Raw genomic sequence first — 22,487 nt, forward strand, 5'->3', positions numbered from 1 at the left:
GTGGTACCGCGCCATTTGAAAAAGAATCTTTTGGAGAGAAAAAAAGGTTTCATCAAAGGGGTTCTTCTTATGAGTAACACATTTGTGGAGAATTTCTTTTATTGGCAGTTGAATAGTTTTCAGTAATTGATGACATTTTTTCTTATTGGACATCATTTCAAGAGGGATATATGGATATTGTGGAGTATGTCTTGTCACCGTGGGAGCGTCATTTCGATTTGTTTGTGTCTTGGCATGTGAAGAAATTGACAAGAAAGCAGACTTTGACGTTGCTTTAAAAAATAAGGGGGGTCGATTTTCACAAGTTATTACCTTTTCACTTCCCAAAAAGCCAAATCCATTTTTGAATTTGTACATGTATGTATCTTGTCACGTGTTGGTAGTTGTTGCTCAGAGGACGGTGATCTCCTCTTCCCCTTCCTCGTCGTGGTGCAGCTGCAAAGCGTCCCGAAACAGCGTTGACTTGCCGCCGTCATCACGTGACGTCACACAACGTGACGCACTTACCTGGAAGTGGAAGAGCGGCGCGTGGTGCAGGACCAATTCGCGCGTCAGCTTGAGCAGGTCGCCGTTAAGACTGTCAAAGAGCGATGGAACCAGAACCAAGGCCAGGTTGTGAGCCGACATCTTGTTGACCTGAGAAAACGTCTGGACCCTGTCGAGAAAGCGACACCGCGAAAGATGTGAGTACGACGGGCCGGGCCGGGCCGGGCCGGGCCGGGCCGGTTGGATGTGATGTTGTGTTTTCTCCTGTCGTGTCGTGTGTGGGTGGATGTCTTAGGGTGTCCGTGTGAGTGAGTAGCAACATTGGGCCGTGTGTTGGAGCACCTCAGTCGTGTCGGAACTTTTTTTTGCACGTGTGTGTGTGTGTGTGTGTGTGTGTGTGTGTGTGTGTGTGTGTGTGTGTGTGTGTGTTTGAGCAGTGCAGCCAGCCATCGGTGAGCTTTTCAGTCAGTCGCGTGTGTCCATATTTTAAAAGGAAGTCAGTCGAACGTGCGAGTATTCGTGTGATGTTCGGCGCCCGCTCGCTCGCTCGCCCGCTTGCCCGCCCGCCCGCTTACGTGTAAAAGTGTCCAAACAAGGCGTCGAGCGTCCCTCGCTTCTCAACGGGCATTTGGCGTAGCAAGCGTCGGTAGGCTGAGAACCTGAGGCGCTCATCTGAAATGCCTTGTGTACAAAGTTGGACGATTAGGACCGACCCAGCATGTGGCGGCATTTCCCAAATGGGCTTCAAACACGATTGACCCACCAGCAGCACCCATCCACTTGTTGCGCTCGTCCTCAGGGAAGAGTTGCACTTGCTGCCGGATGTACTGCTTGAGGGCGGCGGCGGCGTCCAGCACACCCTGTTCGCCCGACTCCAGCGGGGCAGAATCGGGCCGTCTTGCCAGGGCCTCGGCCAACCGGGACACTTTGGAGGCGAGCCCGCAGCGCCGGTAGACGCCCTCCACCTTCAGACCTGAAATACGTCGTCAGCGACGGACAATCGAGGGTGGCTGAGAGTGCGTCGGACAAGAAGAAGCCTTCAGGAAAGGAGATGGGAGATGAGGTCGCCACCGTGTTTTTGGATGTGCCGGACGCATCGGCGGATGGCGAGCGGCACCGAGTCGGGGTCGCTGGGCGGCTCGGACGTTACGGGAGATTCCGGAGCCTTTCGATCGGCCAGAGCGTCCTGCAGCATGCGGTACCATCTGCCGCAGCTGTCGTGCGCGTCAAAGTGCAGGGACACCCGTCTGCGCACATGCATACGTGTCAGCCAATGACTTTGAGACTTTGGTCTGCTAGCGTTTGTCTCGTCAGTTGGCCGGCCCGACGCTCGTCCGCTCTCAATCTCGTCCAGTGTTCTCCGATATGAGTCTTATCGGGCCAACTTTGTGGCGTGGCGATAGTCGGTCGGTCGTCCGAGCTTTTTCTCGCCGTTCTGTTTCCCCTGTCCGGTCGCTACAAGTGTCCCAACGCAACGCGCCCGCCGCCTACCTGTGTGCGAGCACCATGGTTATGATATCTCCAGCCGGATGCATCTCTAAAGAAATATGGATCATATTGTTCATTTGGCTCATTCCCTTTGTTTGAACGGACGTGGCTACGAAGGGACACTTACCGTGGCGACTGAGCGCGCTCAGTTCCATCTTTAACATCGTCTTCTTGGAGCCTCTGCAAGCGCGATGGACGCTCACCCCGCCGTCCCAGAGCAGCAACCAGGCCTCGGAGTTCTCCGAGGCGCCGCCGCTGCCGCCGTCTTGCACCACGTGCACTTTGCTGACCCCGAGTGCCCTGCGCATCTCGTCGTCAGACACGCCGGCCGGGAGAATCACCTGCAAGAGGAGTCCGCTCTTAGGTTCTCCTGTCTGATCTTCCCAGGCAGGCTTCATCTTGGCACTCTCACCTTGAGGATATGGACCAGGTGGATGAGGTTTTCGTCCTCACTCTCGGCCACGCAGAGGAGCTGATTGTCCAAAGTGATCAACTCAAATTGAAAGGTGGCCCTGGTGGTCACAAGGAGCGAGCTTACTTTGACAAACCCACGCACAGCAGCGGCCCCGGGCGCCCGTCGCCTCGCCAAATATTTACCCGTCGTTTCGGAAAAGCGACAAGACCTCTCGTAAGTCCAGGACGTCGCAAGCCGCAGAGTCGTTTTCCAAAGAGAAGAGGAAACGATCGTCTTCCAGTTTGCCGTGAAGCTTCTCGTCTTCCTCGGCTATACGTGGAGACGGGTAAGCCGGCTCCGTGAACGCATCATAAAGCGTGGCTTTACCTGAGGGGCTTGACTCGGCCCTCACGTCCACCCATTTTGGCAGGTGTCGCGGAATCTCTGTTCAAAAAAAGAAATAAAAATCCTTCCAAAACTATGGAGAGGTAGACACGGAGGCATTTGTGTGACCTGTGTACTCGTTGAGTCTGAGAAGCTCAGCCTGCAGAGCTTGGCCTGCTCTTTCAGCCAGCTGAATGGCCGAGGGGCTCTGAGGGTCCGTTTGACACACCTGCACCAAGCGAGTGATGTCACAAGCGTGCGTTGGCGGGGCCAAGAGGAGGGAGACCGTAAGAAGTCGGGGCTTCCGCCCGTTGGACTCAGTGGCTGAATTCCCATTGAGTTTGAAAGGGTTGGAAAAGCACACCTTGTGCCTTACCTTTGACCCCGAACACAGAAGTGAGAACGTTTCTTCCACGTCGCCACCGCCAACCACTTGTCGCAGCCTCTAAAACAAAAGACTTGAGTGGGCGTGCGAGCGAGCGAGCGAGTCCGGATTGGTCAGCGTTTGTACGCCGCCCCACCTGCTGCATCAGCTGGGGAGAAGAGGCCAGGGCGTGGAGTCGCCGGTAGCGCCCCTTGCTGTATTTATCCCGGATGAATTTGGACCTGCTCTCGTGGGAGGCCTCCGGAGCGATCTGCTCGGCCGAGGGTACCAGGGGGGCCCACACCTGATTGGCAAGACGGTTACCGTGGCCAACAAACAGCTGGGAGAGAGCAAGAAGGGGGAAGATGTGAGAGCCGGACGGCCCAGCGTCTTTCCTTCCTTTCCAAAATGTTGGCCCGGCCCAGCCCGGCCTGGCCCCTCCCTCACCTGTATGAGTGGTTCGGTCCACACCTTGTTGTCCATCTTCAGACTACGGACCTTGGACAGGGTGCTGCCCAGAGCTCGGTGTTGCCCTGAACAAAGGCGGTGAGCACGGGCTAGTGGTAGGTCCCGCGCTGGTGCGTGGCCGCTGGCTCGTGAGTTCACCTGCGCAGCTGTGACAGATGACCAGTAGCAGGTTTACCGCCGCCCACTCGGGGTCGGCGGCGCCGCAGTCGGCGCACTGCCGGTTGCTGGGATTCTTCCACAGGCGCGTCGCCACCTGGCTGCAGGACAGAGCGCTGCTGATGGACGAGGACAAAGCTTCCAGCCAGACGGACAGATCCTTGGACGAATCCACAGACAGACTGGTTCAAAGGGGGAAACCACAGCGTTAGCCAGCGCCGGCCACATGGCGTCGCAGCGCGGGCCGCGTCGCTCTCAAACCAGGGTCAAGCACGTACCCGAAGGTCCTGAACGGGGTGGCGAGGGTGAAGGAGTGTCTCCCGGTGGTCTGGACCGTGGGCAGGTTGAGGGGAATGCTGTAGCAGGCCACGCCCAGCTGGAAGCCCTCTTTGTTCTGGTAAACCCACAAATCGTGGCCCCAGACGGCGGCGTAGAAGCGGCTCTTTGGGTCCTTGACCGTCACGGCGCCGTGGAGGTCCGGGCCGGCGGGACCGGGCTGACCCCGTGACGCCAGCAGCGAGCGGACCCAACCGTCCTGAACGTCTGTGAGGGCCGAGAGCGGTTAAGCGTGGCGTCGGCGAGCTCGGACGAGCGGAACGGAGCGCGTGCAATTGCCCACCGTCGCTGTAAGCCAGGAAGTCGTAATGTTTCTTCTTGAAGTAGATGGAGAATCTCCCTCTATCGAGTTTCTTGACGTTTGTGATGCCGGACACGTGGAAGAGAACCTCGCTGAACTGGTCCTGCTCAATAATGAAAGGCGCAACTCATGACACAAACGCTGGCACGCAGCGCTTGAAGGTCACACTCACTGTACGTTTTTTCCACAAAGACATCAACTGTCCGTCCAGCGTGGCCCAAAAGACGTTGTGTCTAAAAGAAAGAAGAAAGCGCCAGTCGCTCAATGGATCTTTGCACGAAGACAACCCGATCGTAATCATCCGCTGTCAATTTGGCACACGAGCGTCGGTAGGACGGAGGCCGCCGCCGCTGCCGCCGTCCGTCTTTGAGTGCATAAATGGCGACGTAGTGAGCCCGGGCTATTCCTATCGACTTTGATTGGCACAGGGAACGGCAATCCCATCCGGTTCGGGCCCGCTTCTTGATTCCTTTGGCCATTGGTCATTCCATTGGGAGCCGGCTCCTCTCCGTCTACCTGAAGCCTTTCCAAACGTCCAGCCAGCTGGCTCGGGCCACCGCGCTTTGCTGACCGCTAGGCGGGCCGTGTCCTTTCTTCCTCGACACCCGGATGGTCGCCACGCTGCAACGCAGACGCAAAAACAATGACAAAGCGCGAGCTCCGCCACGGAGCGCGTTGAGCCAAAGGAACATGGTCATCACCCAAACGCAACCATATCAAGAAGAAGGAAATCGCCGTTTGGCCTTTACCCCGGTGTCTTTTGTCTGGAGGACTTGCCGCCCTTTGCCGATTGGGCCAGTTGCAACTTAGGAGGCGGCGCCGGCCGAGGGGACGCGCTACTCGGGCGACGGCTGAAAGGCACGCGCAAACCAAACGGTATCAGTCGACTAGCCAATGTAGCGAGAGCTGTTGCGTCGGACCCGCCCGGTGGACTACGAGTTGACTAGAACAGAGTGGAGTAGCACTCGAGTACTGCTGTCAGAAATGGCAAGAGTATCTACTTGGCGCTGTCGAGCGGCTCGTGCAATAAGTCTCCTCTCATAGCTCCATTGGTTGCGGGCGGACAATTTTGATAGAGTTCCTCCTGGTCGGACGAGTCGGTGTCGATGTCGTCGTGGTCCCAACTTTCCAAGACGGTGATGTAGAGGTCGTCGTCTTCTTCCTCTGTGGGGTTTGCAAAGAGGACGTGAGATTGCTCAAAAAAGCATTTTTCTCTACCGGACAACCCAGATGGTTTGATGAAAAGAAAACTATCTCTTGAGCAGAGAGGGAGTAGTGACACACACACACCCTTTGACTTTTGCTCACCACCTCCACCATCACCTGGTCCCGTGACTCCAACTTGGCTCCGTGTCGGTGCTGGCGAGTCCAGCGCCACGCCGGCATCTGCACCGGAAGAACAGACGTCAAGAATGACGCCGCTGTATGACTTGATCATCAGAAAGTGAGCCTTGATTCATGTTGTATCATTTGTGCCCTCTCTGCATCCATTTCAACCTGGTGATCCTTCCATCTGTGGTCCCTTCTCAAGGTTTCTCATTTTCCCTCGGTAGGGGTTTTTTGAGTTTTTCCTTGCCCTTTTGGGAGCTTAAGCTCAAGGGATGCTTTGAGAAGAATTGTCCATTTTTGTCTATGTGAAGCCCTTTGAGACTGCTTGTGATTTAGGGCTATACAAATCAACTTGACTTGACTTGATTGATTTACCGTCGGGTTTTGGCGGGGGGAGGAGTCCTTTGACGGAACGTTGGGACGGCGAGTTAGCCACTGCGCTAAGCATCTCTGCTAAATTAGGAATGTTTGATGAGGAGCTAAGAGTGGAGGCCGAGTTTGGCGTAGGAGCAGCGCTGGGCTCAACCCCGATGGTGCTGGCAGCGCCCGCTAAGCTAGGTATGCGCTTAGCAATGTTGCTAGCCATGGTGCGTATGGAGGGCGGGGACGAGAGAGGCGGGCCGGAGCCAGAGTCGCCGACAAATGCCAGCGCGGGTGAGCCCGGGTCTTCATCTGAGGGCGAGGAGAGGACACCACCATGTCACGATTAGATCAATGGATGATTGCATCATGCGTGCGTCGTTTCCATGTCACTAACTGGTTTTGAAACCGGTTTTTGACACTGGCGCACGCTGCGCTGTCTTGTGTCGGGCTCTTTTAGTGCCCATTGTGTACGTGTGTACCTGTGCTGAAGTGAACTCCGTTGGAAAGAGTGTGATTTCTGAAAGACAGGCAGGCACAGGTGTCAGCTTCGCCACCCACCAGGACAGAATCAAACTCCTCGTGAAATCAGAACTACCCCGCCCGCTAATTATTGCCCGCAGTGGAGCCACCCCAACAAACTCTTGCCGACAGGCACAGATTGGTGCGCGCGTACGCTGATCGGCCGTCCGGCGTGGAGGCGGAGCCTCGGCTGTCCCTGGCGTAGCGAGCCCTCGGCTTGGGGACGGGCGGGGACGAAGCCATCTGGTGGAGACCATTCAGGGATGGGAGACCATCAGTGAAAGGAGTTGGGTTGTTAATCAGAAGGATCAGATCATCGGTCACGGAGCGAGCAGATGGGCCGTCGTGGCGAAACAAGACGACGGGACACCCACCGTACGCTAATGGCATGCTAGTCGAACGCGAGACGACCGACGGAGAGCTTTTCTTACCGGGTCCCTGTTCTCACTTGTCTCCTGGATCTTTTCTTCTTTTGTCTGCTGTCTTGTTGTCTCATGTGCGTCTGGCTCTCTCGCATTTATCTACCTCTGTGCGGATGTCGCTAGGACAGCCAGGTTCACGTGACTGACTGATATGGTCCGACCTGCTCAGGCACTTTCTTCTTCTTCTTGTTTTTTTCCTGTCCTCAGCACAACCAGTTCCTGTTGCTCCCGTCATCACTCAAGCATTCATGCAGCAGTCCACAATGACAAGAGTGAAGTGATACAAATGCTGTGTTTATGACTGTGTGCGTCTGAGTGTGTTATTAGCACGCTCTGTGTCCGAATAGTTGGAAGCAGCCGAAGCAGCGGGTGCCACCTTGGCCAGCCAGCCAGCCAGACGGGATGCTGCGGCCCGCTATCCGAACGGGACCCAGAATCGTCTTTATTGGCCAAGTAAGTGATTTGTGTCTAATCGGAGCCCCACGAGCGGCTACGTCAAACAAAGACGGGACATGCGCAAAGTTGGCCCCACGGGCGTGTTCTCTGGAGCGCCTTTCTGTCTGCCCAGTGGACGGCTCAGGCACGGCCGACAAACAAGGACGGGACATGGAAGATGCGCAAAGTTGGCCCTACGGCCGTGCCGCACGCTCAATAAGCTGCGCTTTCTCTCGGGAGCGCTTTTCTGTCTGCCCAGTGGACGGCTCAGACTCGCCGACCACATATTCGAGTGAAAGTGCGGATGAGATTCATCTGAAAAGAGTAGACGTTTCCAGCGGAGAGCCGTAGACACGGACAGAACCAGTCGATGGAGACTTTCTTGAACGTTCCCCATTTACGAGCCGCTGCGTGCTTCCGCGCTTGTGTATGTTGGAGCTCACTCGACTTCCTGTCTGAGTTGGCAGAGATGCAGATTGAAAACAGACGCTCTTTCTCTCGCCCGCTCGCTCGCTCGCTCTCTTTTTCCTTCCCTTCGCCTGCTTGTCCATTCGCAGAGCGAGTCAGTTTGTTTCCAGTCAAGCGGTGGGAAGGAAAAAGCGTCGGGAAGAGAAGGAACGCTGCCGACCGACCCAAGGCGCACAAGGTCGGAAGAAAACAATTTTGATGCCACTCGGGTCGGGGCGTAGCTGCCAATGCTCTACTTTCTGTCTTGTTTTCGAAACCGGCGTCCAATTCGGCTCCTGAAGTCGCCGCCGGCCGGGCTTTCCGTAGAAGTAAAGACAAAAATGTCTGTTGATGCCTTTAGCAGACACGTGTTGACTTGGCAATATTTGACTCCGCCCCCTCGGGGTGATCCGCTCCCATTTTCCGCAAAGCGGCGGCTAGGACCAACTCTTTGTCAATGTCACGTGGTTGTCTCGGGTGTGTTTATCTGTGTGCGGCAGGTCGATGATCGCTTTGGCCTCATCCCGTCCTCCCCAAAGTCACATGGCCGACTGAGGTGAGTGTCACAAAGCCGCGCGGCGACTTGCCGACTCCACGTCGTCTGCTGGCTTTGGCGAGAAACGAGTCGCCCATCTCTGCGATGACGCCTAACTTGGCAGCCAAATGAAAACCAATGTTTGCGATGCCAGGAGCCGGAGTAACTATGGCATCCGTGGGAGTACCAGAAGCAAGTCTGAAACGACTGCACTTCCTCTTGGGTCAGTGACCACACGAGATGTCGCGCTTGCTGATTGGCTTGGATCAACATAGGCCGGTGTGCGTGCGTGCGTGCGTGCGTGCGTGCGTACGTAGGTGTGCTCCTGGTTCTCCCAAAAGGGGCTGTCAATCTGGAGCTGGTTCCTCTGGCCTCCCAAGTTCTGCTGCAGCCTCATGCCAACTTCACTGTGGTCAGTAACAGCTCACCTGTCTGTCTGTCTGGCTGGCTGGCTGGCTGGCTTCTGCTCCCTCCCTCTGGAGTGTTTGATGGCGCGCCTCTGCCCGGAAGGTGTGCTCCGGATGGAGCCAGGTGTCGTGGCGCTTACCGTGGCAGGAATCTCAGCAGGACACGGTTGTGGTGGAAAAGGAGGGATCCCGCAGCGTCCTGCGCCTTTTCAACGTCACCTGGAAGGATTCTGGCAGATACGCCTGCGAGGAGCCGGCGTCCCATCAGATCAGAGAGATGGACGTCTTTGTACCCGGACAAGGTGAACCTCAGGTCCTCTGGCCCATCGAGTGTCCCGTGACTGTTTTGGCCCACCCTCCTCAGGTCCGGATCAGTGGTTTGTTCCGCTCGGCCCGAGTGTGGTGATGAAGGACAAGGAGGAGGACACCATCCCTTGCGTGGTGTCCGACCCGCTTCTGAACGTCAGCCTCTACCGACGCGGCGGCGAGGAGCAAACGCCGACCTTCGGACTGAAGTACGAGCCGGGCCGCGGCTTCACGGGACGCCTGAACGACTCGTCCTACGTGTGCGTGGCCTCCGACGGTGCCGAGGAAACTCACTCGCAGGTCTACTATGTCTTCAGCGTGGTGGGTGAGTAGCTTTGTCCCTCCCTCAGCCCGCGGCCGGCCCGTCCGTCCATCTTGCCCACCTGTCTGCCTGTCTGCCTGCCAGTTGCCAAGGAGCTGCAGGTGGACTTGACGGCGTCCGGCAGCGTGTTGAAGCGCGGACAGCGGCTGGTGGTCAACTGCACCGTCCAAGGCAGCGACATGGTTTACTTCTCTTGGACCTTGCCCCGCAGAGAGGTAGCTCCGTCTCCAGTCGTGTGCTCCGTTGCCTGACGGGTGTCCATTTGAAGTGACTTTTTTGTGTCGTTCTAGGAAATTGAGCCGCTGACAGAATTTGGGCCCAATCAAATCCGTTCCTTCGTGGACATCCCCTCTATAACTCTGGCAGACTCGGGTAGGCGCCGATCGATGCCGCCGGTCATCGGCGACGCGAGCGGCTTCCGCGTTAACTAACTAAGACGTTGGTGACGCGTCCCGCAGGTGTGTATGTGTGCGCCGTTCAGGAAACCCTGCAGGGGGGGCGTGTGGAAAAGAGCATCGCAGTGAACGTACTGGGTGAGCGAGCCAGCCAGCCAACGAGCGAGCGCATGCATAAACATCGGCGCAAACAAAACACGATTCAAACACAAACGGACACATGCACATCTGCGCGCACACTGTCACACTCGCACGCGGAATCTCCTCAGATCGTGGTTACGTTTCTGCGCGGGCGACGCATGACACAAATGTGTCTGTGCTGGTCGGACACACGGTGGCGCTGCGGGTGGAAGTGGACGCCCACCCTCCGCCCACGGTGGTGTGGCACAAAGACAACCGCAGCGTCGTCGTCCTCATGGGTACAACTGTCGAGTCTGTCACGCGTGTGACGGACGGCAGGTACGCTAACCGTGACGCTAATAACGATGCTAACACTAACAGTAGGGTGCGTGACATTAACAACAATGCAACCTTTGTGCTGTCACCGATCACTAATAGCGACGCCGGCAAAAATGCTGACATGTATGCTAACCGATTCGAACGACAATGCTAAATTGGAGCTAACAAAACACTAACGATGACATTGTGGATGGATGCTCACTAACAACATCGTGATTGAAAAATATGACTAAACTTGGAACCGAGATTGTGACAACGCCGCCAAACGTGACACTATGCTAATGCTAACATTCAGTGACGTGCGGTGAGGTTCATGACTGCGGAGGCACTGACGTCAAATTAAAAGGAAAATGACTTTCGAATAAAAACAATTGAAATAGTTTTTTCCCCTTTTCATGATGCAGGGGAGGCGTGGCCTCCCTTGCCTCATCTGACCGCACCGCACGTCCCTGCTAACATTAATGACAACGATGACGCTAACAACAACAATGCTAACGTGGCAGATTTAACTGTGATGCCAACCCAATGCTAATAAGTGTGCTAAGAAGACACTATCAACAACAACAAGCATGACCCTAAGAAGAGTGCAAATTGCCTAAAAAGGCCCTGTGTTGGCGACAGATACGTGAGCACGTTGAGCTTGGCGAGGGTCCGCTTGGAGCAAACGGGAAGTTACGCAGCCAGGATCTACAACGAAGATGACCAGGAGGAGGTGTTCTTCTACCTGCAAGTTCAAGGTCATTGAGTATTATCTGCACCCTGAGGTGTTTGCGTATTCATCTTGTGTTTTTGTGTGGCCGCACCGCAGCGCCCCCGAGGATCACGTCACTGACAGAGACGGGCACTCGGGCCACGTTGTGCGTCTGCGAAGGAGCTCCGCCCCCTTTTGTCACCTGGTACACGTGCCACAGTGCACGCGGGTAAGGGCACCTCAGCTCAGCTCAGCTCAGCTCAGCTCGTTAATGGCAACATCATAGGAAGTGTCGCTCGCGCCTTTGTCCGCAGATGCGCTAACGGGACAGGGAGCTGGACTAGCCAATCGGGTGCTTCGGAGGGCGTGCTCCTGCAGGTGAACGTCAGCGCCCTGGCAGATGGAGGCCTAACCCAGGTAAGCCACCGGTGACGTCGTCCCCCACCCCCCTCCATGTGACATCCTCACCGGGTGCCCGGTCGGTCCTGGCCCTGGCAGGTGCGCAGCCTCCTGAGCCTGGACACCGCCGCTGCCGCCACTTTGACCGCCGTCCGATGCGAGGCCTCAAACTCCGCGGGACGACGAGCCAGAGACCTCAGACTGACGTCCACTTGTAAGTGTGATGGATCGTCGGATGACAGAAGACAGACAGACGTGCCCTTTGAGCGCTATTAAGTCCTCGTCACCAAGCCCCTCTTTCCTGTCCAGCTCTCTTGTCTCAGGTGGCCATGCTGGCGCTGGTTCTGGTTCTGGTGGTCATTGCCATCATCTTTCTGGTCATCCTCATCATCCTGTGGAGAAAGGTCAGTAGTAGCACTACTCGCTCACCTCGCCGCTAAGTGCACTGCACTGCTGCAGCAGCAAGTACTCTCGCCTCGTTCAGAAACCTCGCTACCAAGTCCACTGGAAGCTGATCGATTCCGTCAGTCCCGACGGACTGGAGTACACCTACCTGGACGCCGGCCAGCTGCCCTACCATCCTTCCTGGGAAATACCCAGGGACAACATCGAGCTAGGTGATGGAAGTTCTACGCTTAGCCGTACAGAGTCGCGGCCTGGACTGACTAGATCCCGGTCGGCGTGTGTGCAGGCCAGGTGCTGGGTTCGGGAGCTTTCGGCCGAGTAGTGGAAGCCCAGGTGTTGGGTCTGCTCCGGGACCAGACGACCACCACCAGAGTGGCTGTCAAGATGGTCAAACGTGAGTACCGCTTGCTGCCTCCAGATGTGCCTGTACCCTGTGCGTGCCTGTACGTACCTGCTGTACTTTTCTCTTCTTGTGTACCGCTTTTGTACACACCGTGTGTGCGTGTGTGTGTGTGTGTGTGTGACAACAAATATGCGTTGTGTGTTCAGCCAACAGCGCCGCAAGTGGGTCGTTGTTGTCCGAGCTGAAGGTTTTGTGTCATCTGGGTCCTCACCTGAACATCGTCAACCTGCTCGGAGCGTGCACATCAGGAGGTGAGCTGGTGCGCAATGACGCCCCCCGCGTGCTGACTGACCGAGGCGTGCCTCCTCCGCCGCAGGTCCCGTCTACGTCCTCACTGAGTTTTGTTGCCACGGAGACCTGACCACCTACCTGCGATGCCGCAAGCAGACTTTTGTGCACGCCAATGCGAGCGCTAAGAGGTAGACGCATGAAGAAGAAACATCCCCCCCCCCCCCCCCCCCCCCGCACGTGTGCAGACACAAGCCATACACAAGCGCTGCGTGTGTGTGCGTGCGCGGGTGCAGAGAGGCAGACGCCGGTTACATGGACATGAGCGAGCGGGAGGGCGCAGCCGTGGTTAGCCACCACGAGAGGGCGGCGGCTGGTGAGTGCGGAGCTCTTCTGTACGCAAGTTGTCGCCGTAACCAATAAGCTCGCTCCTTTCCCGGCGTGTACCTTCAGACCAGCAGGAGGCATTGTCGTCATCGTCACAACCGCTTCTCAGCGACTCTACCGTCCTGGGCGTGAGTGACCTCCACAGCTTCTCTTTCCAGGTCGCCAGCGCCATGAACTTCCTGTCATCACGCAACGTACGCTCAAAGAGCTCTCAAAGTGCGCTTAGCTTAGCGTGTGTACTGAGCGTGTTTGATGCGTTGTTGCAGTGCGTGCACAGAGACCTGGCAGCCCGCAACGTCCTGGTATGCGAGGAGCGGTTGGTGAAGGTGGGCGACTTTGCCCTGGCTCGAGATCTGCTCAAGGATCGGGACTACGTGGCCCGAGGAAACGTCAGTACGCCGCCACGTCACTGGCTGCCCGCCTGCCCGCCTGCCCGCCTGGCCGCCTGCCTGCCTGCCTGCCTGCCTGCCTGTCTGCCTGGCCGCCCGCCTGCCCGCCTGCCGCCTGCCTGCCCGCCTGCCTGCCCGCCTGCCTGCCTGCCTGCCTGCCTGCCTGCCCGCCTGCCTGCCTGCCTGGCCGCCTGCCTGGCCGCCTGCCTGCCCGCCTGCCTGCCCGCCTGCCTGCCCGCCTGCCCGCCTGCCCGCCTGCCCGCCTGCCCGCCTGCCCGCCTGCCTGCCTGCCTGCCTGCCTGCCTGCCTGCCTGCCTGCCTGCCTGCCTGCCTGCCTGCCTGCCTGCCTGCCTGCCTGCCTGCCTGCCTGCCTGCCTGCCTGCCTGCCTGCCTGCCTGCCCGCCTGCCTGCCCGCCTGCCTGCCCGCCTGCCTGCCCGCCTGCCGCCAGTCATCATTTGAGATCCCCTCCCAACAGGCCTTGCTGCCGCTCAAGTGGATGTCCCCGGAGAGTATTTTCCAAAGCGTTTACTCCTCCAAGAGTGACGTGTGGTCCTACGGCGTTCTGCTCTGGGAGATCTTCTCTTTGGGTAAGACCCACGCGCTCCCTCCCACGCGCTGCGACACGTCATACGAGCGTGTGCATTTTGCTTGCCGCAGGTGAAAGTCCGTATTCGGAGCTCCCCGCGACGCAGCAACTGTACGGCGCCCTGAAGCGAGGACACCGCTTGGCGCAGCCGCAGCACGCCGACTCCAACATGTATGCAACGCGCATCGCTCGTCACATGTTTGGCAGCGTGCCTGGACAGCATCGGTGGCAAAATATGAGACGTGTGAAAGCAGAATATGATGACGTGACACGGGTGACAATTGACGTGAAAGCGACACCACGTGTCGACGCCCTGTTGCCCTGTGCTCAGCTACGGCATGATGCAAGCGTGCTGGAGCCAGCGTCCCGGTGACAGGCCGTCGTTTTCGTCGTTGGCGGCGTCCTTGGACGCCGTGTTGACGGACGAGTGCAGAAAGGTGACGCCGCCGTCTGTCCCTCCGTGACCGCCCGCCCGCCCGCGTGGTCTCCCTAAAGCCTGCGCTGAATGTGGCCTTGTTTGCGTCCCGCCCAGACGTACGCCAGGCTGACGGAAAGCTTCCTGACGGGCCAGCATCCGGCCGCGGTCCGATCCCGACTGATGTCGGCGGCCGTCGACGGTGAAATTCCGTCGCGTGACGTTGATTAGGCGCTGGAAAATGCCCTTTGTTAATGGCGGCCTCTCTGTACAGGAAGTAAGGTCCCTGAGGCGACGGTTCACCTGTTGGAGGCGGGAACTTCCCACGGTGACTACGTCCTTCCAGTCAAGGTGGAGCCACGCGGCGGCGACACTGCGCCGGACGCAGACAGGTAGCGCGTTGAAGATGATTCCCACGGTCAGTCTGATTTTTGCCGATGACCCGGATGAGCGTCACCGTTGGCCGCTATGTGTTTCCCGTTCAGAGCTGAGGCTGCGCAGGAAGTGACACCAGAAAGACAAGCGGAAAGCTGCCTTTGAGAAGCAGCACCAAAACAATCTTGTAACCGATTTGCTATGGCGACGCGACGCTGCTGTCCAACTTTTAGCTTTGCTCAGCTTGAATTAAAAAGCAATCGACTTGGTTCTCTTCTCTTCTCTGAGAACATAGAAGGTTTGCAAGCGCTCAGATTGAGGCCATCGGAGGGTTGTGGAGAGCAGTGAGGATTGACATCCCAAAGGCTCATCCTTGTGAAGCGCCTGGGCTGTCATTGTCAGAGCTCATTGCGTTTCAGAAAGCCTTTGTGACGACAGAAGGCCGGCCCCAGAAGCCTTGCAGCTTGTGTTGAGTTGAGGGCCAGTTGGGATGGGGGGGGGGGGGGGGGGGGGGTGCTAAGGAGGTGGGTTGAGCCTCGAGGGCCTGCCTGCCTGCCTGCCTGCCTTCCTTGCCAGGAAGTTGAAGAGCTGCTCCAGTGTCAGTCAGTCAGTCAGTCAGGAGGAAGAAGATGACGACGCCCAACATGTTGTTGCCTTGGCTCCTACTGGCAATCGTCTCTGCTGAAGGTCAGAAAGCCAAGCAATTTGCTCTTGTTGTTGTTATTCATCTTGTCCTTTTTCATGCTATTTGGGGCAAAGCGGAACTTACCTTGAAACGCAAAGCACAACAAATGTTTGTTTGCTCGTTTGTTTGATTTGTTCTTTCCACCCATAATATACGTAATGTTTGCCTCTTTTATGTGTAACTTTGTGCTCATTCAAGTCTGTAGAAGTCAACTCTGGATCAAAGTATTGACCAGGCACATTTGGAGACAGGGCGGCCAGTCTACTGATTGATGCTATGTGGGCGCAACTACCTGCTTTCTGGGTGTGGTAGCGGCTATTGTTAGCATCTGAACGTTTTGATTCTTATTTTTGGCAAAATAACACTTGACATTTGGACCATCTTGACCATTTTGCTCATCCTGATGAGGACAGCACAATTTCTTCCTCTTTTCTTTTCTTTTCTTTTCCAGACGCGCGCGCACACACACACACGCACGTTACTTCCCGACTGCTGACAGACGTTAAAGTCGAAGGTTTCACTTCTGTTTTTTCTCCCCATCTTGTGAAACTCAACGGTCGTGTTCACCAAAAAACAAAACAAACAAAAAAAAACATTCCCAATCATCTCAAAGCCTAAAAAGTTGATCACTGAGTACGGATCTGCCGATGCGGTCTGCTGATCACGCGTCGGACGCTTTTGTCTTCTTTCTAGACTTCTCCCCGCCCTCCATCGGGCTGAACTCGGACCCCGTGCGGGACGGGTCCGAGGCGGTTTTGAGCGCCGGCTCGGCTTTCCGCCTAAGTTGTCACGGCAACGCGTCGTTGCAGTGGTCCAGCACGGCCCTTCGTCAGGCTTCGGCGGAGCGCGCCGGCGTGTTGGAGGTGCGGCGTGCCCTACCCACACACACGGGAACGTACCGCTGCTCCTACGCCGAACGTCACCTCCGCCACCTGGGCGCCTCGGTTCACCTGTACGTCAAAGGTGAGCCGCCGCCGCCGCCGCCGCCACCAGGTCAGTGATTCCTTTTCCCCGGCCCTCAGGTGAGGTCACGGCCCTTTGTCTGTCATCCCTCAGATCCGTCCGACCCGTCCAGAGTCTTCGTCACGCCCCGCTACACCCCCAACGTCCCGGAGGGTACCGACTTCCTGTTCCGATGTTTGCCGACCGACCCTTCGCTCGGCAACCTCACCCTCCAGTCGGAGGAGGAGCGGGACGGCGGGCTGGGCGGGGCTCTGCCCGCGGGCATGAACGTGAGCGTGAATCCTCATGCGGGAGTGCTCATACACAAAGTGGAGACCAAATTCAACGGGCGCTACGTCTGCGCTGCCTGGAACAACAACAACAACACACGCGTGACATCTGACCCGCTGCACCTCATTGTCTCGCCAAGTAAGGTTTGGGGTTGGGGGGGGCGTACCTCTCCACTGTCTCCCTCCCAATCCCTCATTTGCCTACTTCCCGCCAGTCTGGCTCCCAGGCCTTCTTTCGACATCTTGCCTGTCTAGCTCTCATTTACATATGTCGTATTTGTCTCTGGCCTATATAGGACAGCGCCATCCTCCCAAGGTGTGGCTGAATCAGACGGACTTTTTGCGTCTGGAGGGAGAGGTTTTTGCGGTGACGTGTGCGACGAGTAACCCCTCCCTCATCTACAAGGTCTCTTGGACATACCCTAATGTAGAGGTGAGACCTGCTCTCTCGACCCGCTTTTCTTTCTTTTGTCGAATGCACATTGACGCACCGTTGAGCCTACAGGCTCCCGACACGACGGTGAAGCAGCATTATGATGGCAAGCGCTTGTACCTGAACAAGACGCTGAGCGTCGGCGCCGTCGGTCGACGGCACAGCGGACGCTACACCTGTACGGCGAGCAACGAGGCCGGCGACGCCACGGCGACGGCCAGCCTCCGCGTCTTGGGTGAGCCTCCAACCGGCACCGCAACTCAGGTGAGCCGTCCGTGATGATTCCACATGCGCTCGCTCTCGCTGCCAGACGCTCCCTTCCTGACTGCCTTGCTGGAGCGCCGTACGACAGCCACGGGTGGTGCCAATGTCAGCGAGTGGGAAGTGCTGGCTAACTTTAGCGTGGACGCCACAGAGGTTTCCCAAGTTCACAGCAGCACGGTGGACGTGCTCGCGGGTGGAGACCTGAGTTTGACAGTCACCGTGGAAGCGTACCCGCCGGTCCGGAGCCTCCGATGGACCTGGCCCACGCCCGGGAACGGCCGCCGGGAGCGCACGCAGAGCCACGCGGCCCATGGCTACAGGTTAGCGTGAGCCCCCCGTTTTTGCTACTCCGTGTCCGCTCCGCTGCACGTCTTACTCGCGCCTCGATTGGAATCAATTCGGATGATGAGCAAAGTTTCCGTTGGCAGATCCCGAGCCAGCCTGGTTCTACGCCGCGTGCGCGACCAAGAGAAAGGGCTCTACAAGCTAGGCTATGCTAACGGCCTGGTTAGCGGTTCCTTCGACTTTGACCTGCGAGTTCTTCGTGAGCAAACTTTCCTTCATCTTGCCCATTCCGGCCGGGCGCCACCGTTGACCTGACGCTTTGTTTAGGAGCTCCGAGCGGAGTCATCACGATGGAGAACGGCACCCTGACCTGCAGCGGTTCGGGTTTCCCGCCGCCCACCGTCTTGTGGTCGCGATGCGGCGGCCTGGTCAACACGTATGTCGAAACGGCGGGCGGTTGCGGCGTCTCTGTCACTTGGCTCATCGGCGGGGGCTTGCGGCATCTCTGTCGCTTGGCTCATCGCCGGGCGGTTGGGGCATCTCTGTCGCTTGGCTCATCGGCGGGCGGGCGGGCGGGCGGTTGCGGCGTCTCTGTCGCTTGGCTCATCGGCGGGCGGGCGGTTGCGGCGTGCGTCTCTGTCGCCGCTTGGCTCATCGGCGACACTCGACTTTCCTCGCGCAGGTGCGGTGACGTCGGGGACCCTCAGCCCGGTGATGTTGTCACGCAAGACGGGGAGGTGCTGACCAAAAGCCTGCCCCTGCCCCCGGCGCCGGCTGATGACGTCACCATCGAGTGCGTGGCCATCAACAGCGTGGGACGCTCGCAAGATGTCTTCTTCCTGCGTACGTTTTTGCTTCTCTTGTTCATTCAGGAGGCTTTTTGGTCAACCACAGAGCTTGTGTCCACCACTCCCGTTTCAGGTTCTGCAGGCTCCGCAGGTTCTGGCAGCGGGAACATTTTGACGACGTCCCTGGCGACGGCCTCGGCGGGCCTGCTCCTCTTGCTTGTGGTCTTCCTCGTCTGCAGGATCAGACGGGTTTGTAGCTGGCCGTGGACGCGCTTTCGTCCCCCGTGCTCGTCTTCATCCTCTTTCCTTTCCTCTTCCTTTTGCTCCTTCTCTCCACTTTCTTTGTCTGCCTCCTGCTTTCCTCGTGCTTTTGCTCTTCCTCTCCACTTTCTTTCTCCGCCTCCTGCTTTCCTCTTCCTTTCGATCTTCCTCTCCATTTTCCTTCCCCGCCTCCTCCTTTCGCTCCTCCTCTCCATTTTCTTTCCTCTTTTTGCTCCTTCTCACACTTCATCTCCTGCCTGTCTTTCTTTTCGTAGCAACCCAAGTACGAGATCCGTTGGAAGATCGTGGAGAGTTGCTACGGCAACAACTACACATTTGTGGACCCCGGCCTGCTGCCGTACAACAACCTCAAGTGGGAGTTTCCCCGAGACAAGCTCCGCCTGGGTAAACCTTGAGCTCCGCCCTCTGGCCTTGACCTTTGACCCCTCCCCTGGCCTTCTCTCCGTCAGGGGGCGTGCTGGGCTCAGGGGCGTTCGGAAAGGTGGTGGAGGCCACGGCCTACGGCCTCGGCAGCCAGGACGAAACCCGCGTGGCCGTCAAGATGCTCAAACGTAAACGGCAACTCCACGACAAACACGACCCGTTCCGACCGCGCGTCAATAACGACGACGTAGCGAGTGCCGAGGCGCGACCGACCGCTATGCACATCTTAACAACACGGGCACGACAATGCTACAAAAGTAGTCTGCAACCACAAGAACGCGGTGCCTTTGTGTGTGCAGCGAGCGCTCACTCCGAGGAGCGAGAGGCGCTGATGTGTGAGCTGAAGATTCTCAGCCATCTCGGTTACCACGACAACATCGTCAACCTGCTGGGAGCCTGCACTCGAGGAGGTTCGGTCCGGTCCGGTCCGGTCCGCCTCTCAGGAAGTTGTCTTCGCTTGACCTCAATGTCGCTCACAGGGCCCGTGCTGATGATCACTGAGTACTGTTTCCACGGCGACCTGCTCAACTTTCTGCGCGCGCGCGCTCACCACTTGGTGGCGGCTACGTTGAGTCCGGAGCCGGCTGAGCACGACGTCAAATACTCCAACGTCAGACTCCGGAGGTCGGACCTCCTTTTCTTCCTCTATTGCGTGTCACGTGCATGCAGCATGTCATAATTGTAGTTTGTGTCCGTCCGTGTCTCTCTTGGTGTTACAGTGACAGCGGGATCTCGTGTTGTTCCGAATATCAGGAAATGCAGCCAATCCTTTCCCACTCAGGTAAGACACACTCACACATACAATTGTCACAAACACACAGGTTTAACACACATCAAATACACACGTGACCTTTGAGTGTGTGTGTGTGTGTGTGTGTGTGTGTCTGTGTGTGTGTGCGTGTGTGTGCGCGTGCGTGCGTGTGCGTGTGTGTGTGTGTGCGCGCGCGTGCCCTGCAGGTGTTGAGCGAAGTGCACGTCTGTGTATAAGTGACCTGATGAGGTTCTCGTACCAAGTGGCTCAGGGTTTGGACTTCCTCTCGACACGAAATGTAACGCGCACAAGCATAGGCTGCGCCGGTCTGCGCTGCGCCGGTCTGCGCTATGGTGGCTTCACGTCCGCCCGCGCCTTTGTCAGTGTATCCACAGAGACGTGGCGGCGAGGAACGTCTTGCTGACCGAACGCCACGTTGCAAAAATCTGTGACTTTGGTTTGGCGCGAGACATACGCAATGACGACAGCTACATCGTACAAGGAAATGTCAGTGGACGCAGCTCCCACACAACACAAACGCACAACTTGTCGACGGCTACGGCAAAAACACACGACCCTTGCTGTGTGGACAGGCGCGCCTGCCCGTCAAGTGGATGTCCCCCGAGAGCATCTTCCAGTGCGTGTACACGGTGCAGAGCGACGTTTGGTCTTACGGCGTCCTGCTGTGGGAAATCTTCTCCCTGGGTAATGGCGCCGGCGCTCCTCACCGTGCCGTCACGTGACCTCTGGCTGTCTCCCTCAGGGAAGAGCCCTTACCCCAACGTCGCCGTGGATACCAAATTCTACAGGATGATCAAGGACGGCGGCCACATGGAGCGGCCCGACTTCGCCCCGCCGCAAATGTGAGGAACCCCGCCCACCCGACACACGGACGCAGAGCGCTTGACGGCCCGGCCCGCCTCTCCTTTGCAGGTACCGGCTGATGACGTCGTGTTGGAGTTTGGAGCCGAGCGAACGGCCAACCTTCAAGATGATCGCTCGGCTGATCGAAAGGCTCCTCCCCTGCGCCGCCAAGGCGGCTTCGAGCGACCAGGTGAGCCCGCCGCCCTTGCGCGCGTCTTGACGATACTCGCAACGTTTGCCACTTTTCTCTTTGCCGCTCAAGCCCACGTACAAAAACATCGACGAGCGCGAGGAAGACGAAGGGAGCGAGGAAGAGGCGGGCGGGAGTGGACGCTCCGCCAAGGGCGACGAGCAAGGTGACGGTCACCGTGCGGCGCTTTGGTCTTTCTTCGGGACGCCCAGCGCGTCTTTGGTCCTCCCGCCATCACCGCGTGTGTCTTTCTTGCCTCAGGGGGCGGCGAGGAACCTGAAGACTCCAAAAAGATGGCCACTGTGACAAGCAACATTTACCAGCTGTCCTGATGCACGCGTCCGATCGCCCGCCACCAAGATTTCTTTAGCCGTCACCGGTGATCGGGTGCTTCGTCGGTTGCCAAACGTCAAAGGCCGACCCGCTCGGAGGCTGGATGAATTTTGCATCGATCTTTTGCACCGTTACCATAGCGACTCCTGACTTTTCTCGAGCCACTTCTGCTAAGCCAAGTTGCTGCTGTGGCATCATCCCGTTCTTCTGCCATGACGTGCGGTGCTACTTATTGGCTCGCTAAAGGACGCGTGCAGCCACATCTGCCCCCTCCTAAAAAAATAAAATAAAAAAAAAGACCATTGTAAAAAACGACATTGTACCGCTTTTCAGACCTTACACGCGCGCTACTGCCCTTCACAAGTGCAGATTTACAAGTGCGTGGCTTTTTACAGCATGGGCTGTTTTACAGGCCGGTGCAGTACCGCCTCGTGCCACAACGCGTAAGGGTGCGCTGAGCTTCAGTGGATGGCTATGCATCATCATTTAAAGCAAGAAGAAGAGGCCGAGGGGGCCTCCCACTAAGCAAGCGGCTGGCGTCACTTGTTGTTAGTGAAACTTGAACTTGCCGGCATGCTGCATCCTTTGGCTCATGGATGGCCTTTGGCATTCATTGTATGTTAGCATGGCCCTATTGGGCTGGACGGTGTGCCGCTCGGCCTTTAAAAAGCCAACGTTGGTGTTCCTCCATCGCAACATTTCAACTGAGAGTGACAAACAAAGCCACTTTGCCTCCTTAAACGCTCACGTGTCCGCAGTTGGCGGTTTATTGCCGGACGCCCGTTTGCTCACCTTGTCCTCTCGTACTTTACAGCCGCATTAATTAACGATAAGAGAAATCATGTGACACTTTTACTGCCGCCGTACCTTCCATTGGCACGAAAAGCCAATTGATTGTGTCAGCGCACGTGCGTGAGCACTGCTTTTCAATATTTCCTGCTCAATTATAAAAAGGGCCCATATCTTCTCTCAGGCACCAAACATTTGGAAGGGAAAAAAGCTGAAGGTAAGCCATCGCTTCACACCTTACTCCTTGGAATGTTTTCACTGGTGCACGCGATACTTTCTTCACTCACTCGCTCATTTTTTGTCACTCATTTACTGATTCACTCTGACGGAAATGTGTTTATCTGTGCGCCGGTTCACTGATGTATTCCTTCTCGCATTTCTCATCTCATGTTCATGACCTCACTTTACAGACTCGTGCTCACTTGGGTTCTTCGTGAGATCCATTCATTGAATAAATGATTGTCACCCACTCGCACATATTTTTCAACCACGGTTGTCGGTTCAGTCGATGTCCGTCGGGCCGTGCCGGCCGCACGTACGTCTGTCTGTCTGTCTGTCTGTCTGTCTGTCTAT

At 57.2% G+C, this 22,487-nt stretch overlaps 3 protein-coding genes across 18 annotated transcripts; 2 read left to right on the forward strand and 1 right to left on the reverse strand.

The window, feature by feature from the left end:
• Positions 1 to 81: 81 nt before the first annotated feature.
• LOC133167865 (arf-GAP with Rho-GAP domain, ANK repeat and PH domain-containing protein 1) lies at positions 82 to 7,161 on the reverse strand. 10 transcript variants are annotated; one of them, XR_009718120.1, is made up of 25 exons: positions 7,020 to 7,161; positions 6,743 to 6,831; positions 6,549 to 6,586; positions 6,082 to 6,378; positions 5,379 to 5,763; positions 5,127 to 5,228; positions 4,894 to 4,998; positions 4,550 to 4,610; positions 4,360 to 4,480; positions 4,019 to 4,283; positions 3,723 to 3,922; positions 3,564 to 3,649; positions 3,274 to 3,456; positions 3,129 to 3,197; positions 2,882 to 2,981; positions 2,572 to 2,812; positions 2,387 to 2,486; positions 2,102 to 2,315; positions 1,978 to 2,023; positions 1,558 to 1,733; positions 1,250 to 1,459; positions 1,062 to 1,167; positions 508 to 655; positions 313 to 435; positions 82 to 228 (listed from the first exon to the last, which is right to left on the reverse strand). XR_009718120.1 is itself a non-coding variant. In XM_061298896.1 (25 exons), exons 2-25 carry the CDS (start codon positions 6,829 to 6,831, stop codon positions 391 to 393), a joined length of 3,243 nt encoding a protein of 1,080 aa, XP_061154880.1. In that variant the 5' UTR covers positions 7,020 to 7,161; the 3' UTR covers positions 82 to 390. The 10 variants fall into 10 exon arrangements, 9 of the variants coding, with proteins under 9 accessions (XP_061154880.1, XP_061154879.1, XP_061154878.1 ...); XM_061298896.1 differs by having other exon boundaries at positions 82 to 435; positions 5,379 to 5,541; positions 5,686 to 5,763; XM_061298895.1 differs by having other exon boundaries at positions 82 to 435; positions 5,379 to 5,541; positions 5,668 to 5,763.
• Positions 6,823 to 14,864, forward strand: LOC133167866 (platelet-derived growth factor receptor beta-like). 7 transcript variants are annotated; one of them, XM_061298906.1, is made up of 30 exons: positions 6,823 to 6,963; positions 7,218 to 7,282; positions 7,358 to 7,463; positions 8,393 to 8,448; positions 8,582 to 8,650; positions 8,745 to 8,839; positions 8,938 to 9,136; positions 9,199 to 9,461; positions 9,547 to 9,677; positions 9,753 to 9,834; positions 9,921 to 9,995; positions 10,127 to 10,316; positions 10,938 to 11,053; positions 11,125 to 11,236; positions 11,322 to 11,424; positions 11,506 to 11,620; positions 11,716 to 11,810; positions 11,891 to 12,023; positions 12,098 to 12,205; positions 12,361 to 12,465; positions 12,531 to 12,633; positions 12,739 to 12,818; positions 12,896 to 13,023; positions 13,096 to 13,218; positions 13,695 to 13,806; positions 13,877 to 13,976; positions 14,137 to 14,242; positions 14,338 to 14,422; positions 14,495 to 14,612; positions 14,706 to 14,864. In XM_061298906.1, exons 3-30 carry the CDS (start codon positions 7,413 to 7,415, stop codon positions 14,758 to 14,760), a joined length of 3,108 nt encoding a protein of 1,035 aa, XP_061154890.1. In that variant the 5' UTR covers positions 6,823 to 6,963; positions 7,218 to 7,282; positions 7,358 to 7,412; the 3' UTR covers positions 14,761 to 14,864. The 7 variants fall into 7 exon arrangements, with proteins under 7 accessions (XP_061154890.1, XP_061154889.1, XP_061154891.1 ...); XM_061298905.1 differs by having other exon boundaries at positions 7,218 to 7,463; XM_061298907.1 differs by lacking the exon at positions 7,218 to 7,282 and having other exon boundaries at positions 6,828 to 6,963.
• Positions 14,865 to 15,122: 258 nt separating this feature from the next.
• On the forward strand, positions 15,123 to 22,383 carry csf1rb (colony stimulating factor 1 receptor, b). Its single transcript, XM_061298926.1, has 22 exons — positions 15,123 to 15,282; positions 15,974 to 16,243; positions 16,337 to 16,651; positions 16,809 to 16,945; positions 17,018 to 17,180; positions 17,256 to 17,529; positions 17,638 to 17,753; positions 17,822 to 17,930; positions 18,177 to 18,337; positions 18,416 to 18,531; positions 18,819 to 18,948; positions 19,014 to 19,115; positions 19,287 to 19,397; positions 19,467 to 19,611; positions 19,707 to 19,768; positions 19,945 to 20,036; positions 20,123 to 20,245; positions 20,332 to 20,443; positions 20,502 to 20,601; positions 20,672 to 20,792; positions 20,865 to 20,958; positions 21,054 to 22,383. The coding sequence occupies exons 1-22, from the start codon at positions 15,225 to 15,227 to the stop codon at positions 21,122 to 21,124; spliced, it is 2,982 nt and encodes a 993-aa protein (XP_061154910.1). The 5' UTR covers positions 15,123 to 15,224; the 3' UTR covers positions 21,125 to 22,383.
• The last annotated feature ends 104 nt before the right edge of the window (positions 22,384 to 22,487 follow it).

The sequence above is a fragment of the Syngnathus typhle genome, linkage group LG15 (assembly GCF_033458585.1).
Source record: "Syngnathus typhle isolate RoL2023-S1 ecotype Sweden linkage group LG15, RoL_Styp_1.0, whole genome shotgun sequence".
Taxonomy (NCBI): Eukaryota; Metazoa; Chordata; class Actinopteri; order Syngnathiformes; family Syngnathidae; genus Syngnathus; species Syngnathus typhle.

What these genes read in the sequence shown, in the direction of transcription:
- LOC133167865 (XM_061298893.1), bottom strand. Translation starts at nt 6,831, where the DNA reads ATGGCTTCGTCCCCGCCCGTCCCCAAGCCGAGGGCTCGCTACGCCAGG. An exon ending in GACGTTTGGAAAGGCTTCAG is followed by an intron (nt 4,611 to 4,893) that starts GTAGACGGAGAG and finishes TCTTTCTTTTAG; the next exon opens with ACACAACGTCTTTTGGGCCA. An exon ending in CTCCCCAGCTGATGCAGCAG is followed by an intron (nt 3,198 to 3,273) that starts GTGGGGCGGCGT and finishes CTTTTGTTTTAG; the next exon opens with AGGCTGCGACAAGTGGTTGG.
- LOC133167866 (XM_061298903.1), top strand. Translation starts at nt 7,816, where the DNA reads ATGGAGACTTTCTTGAACGTTCCCCATTTACGAGCCGCTGCGTGCTTC. An exon ending in AAGTCACATGGCCGACTGAG is followed by an intron (nt 8,449 to 8,581) that starts GTGAGTGTCACA and finishes TTGCGATGCCAG; the next exon opens with GAGCCGGAGTAACTATGGCA. An exon ending in CATCGCAGTGAACGTACTGG is followed by an intron (nt 9,996 to 10,126) that starts GTGAGCGAGCCA and finishes GAATCTCCTCAG; the next exon opens with ATCGTGGTTACGTTTCTGCG.
- csf1rb (XM_061298926.1), top strand. Translation starts at nt 15,225, where the DNA reads ATGACGACGCCCAACATGTTGTTGCCTTGGCTCCTACTGGCAATCGTC. An exon ending in GGCAATCGTCTCTGCTGAAG is followed by an intron (nt 15,283 to 15,973) that starts GTCAGAAAGCCA and finishes TCTTCTTTCTAG; the next exon opens with ACTTCTCCCCGCCCTCCATC. An exon ending in GGCCGTCAAGATGCTCAAAC is followed by an intron (nt 19,116 to 19,286) that starts GTAAACGGCAAC and finishes TTGTGTGTGCAG; the next exon opens with CGAGCGCTCACTCCGAGGAG.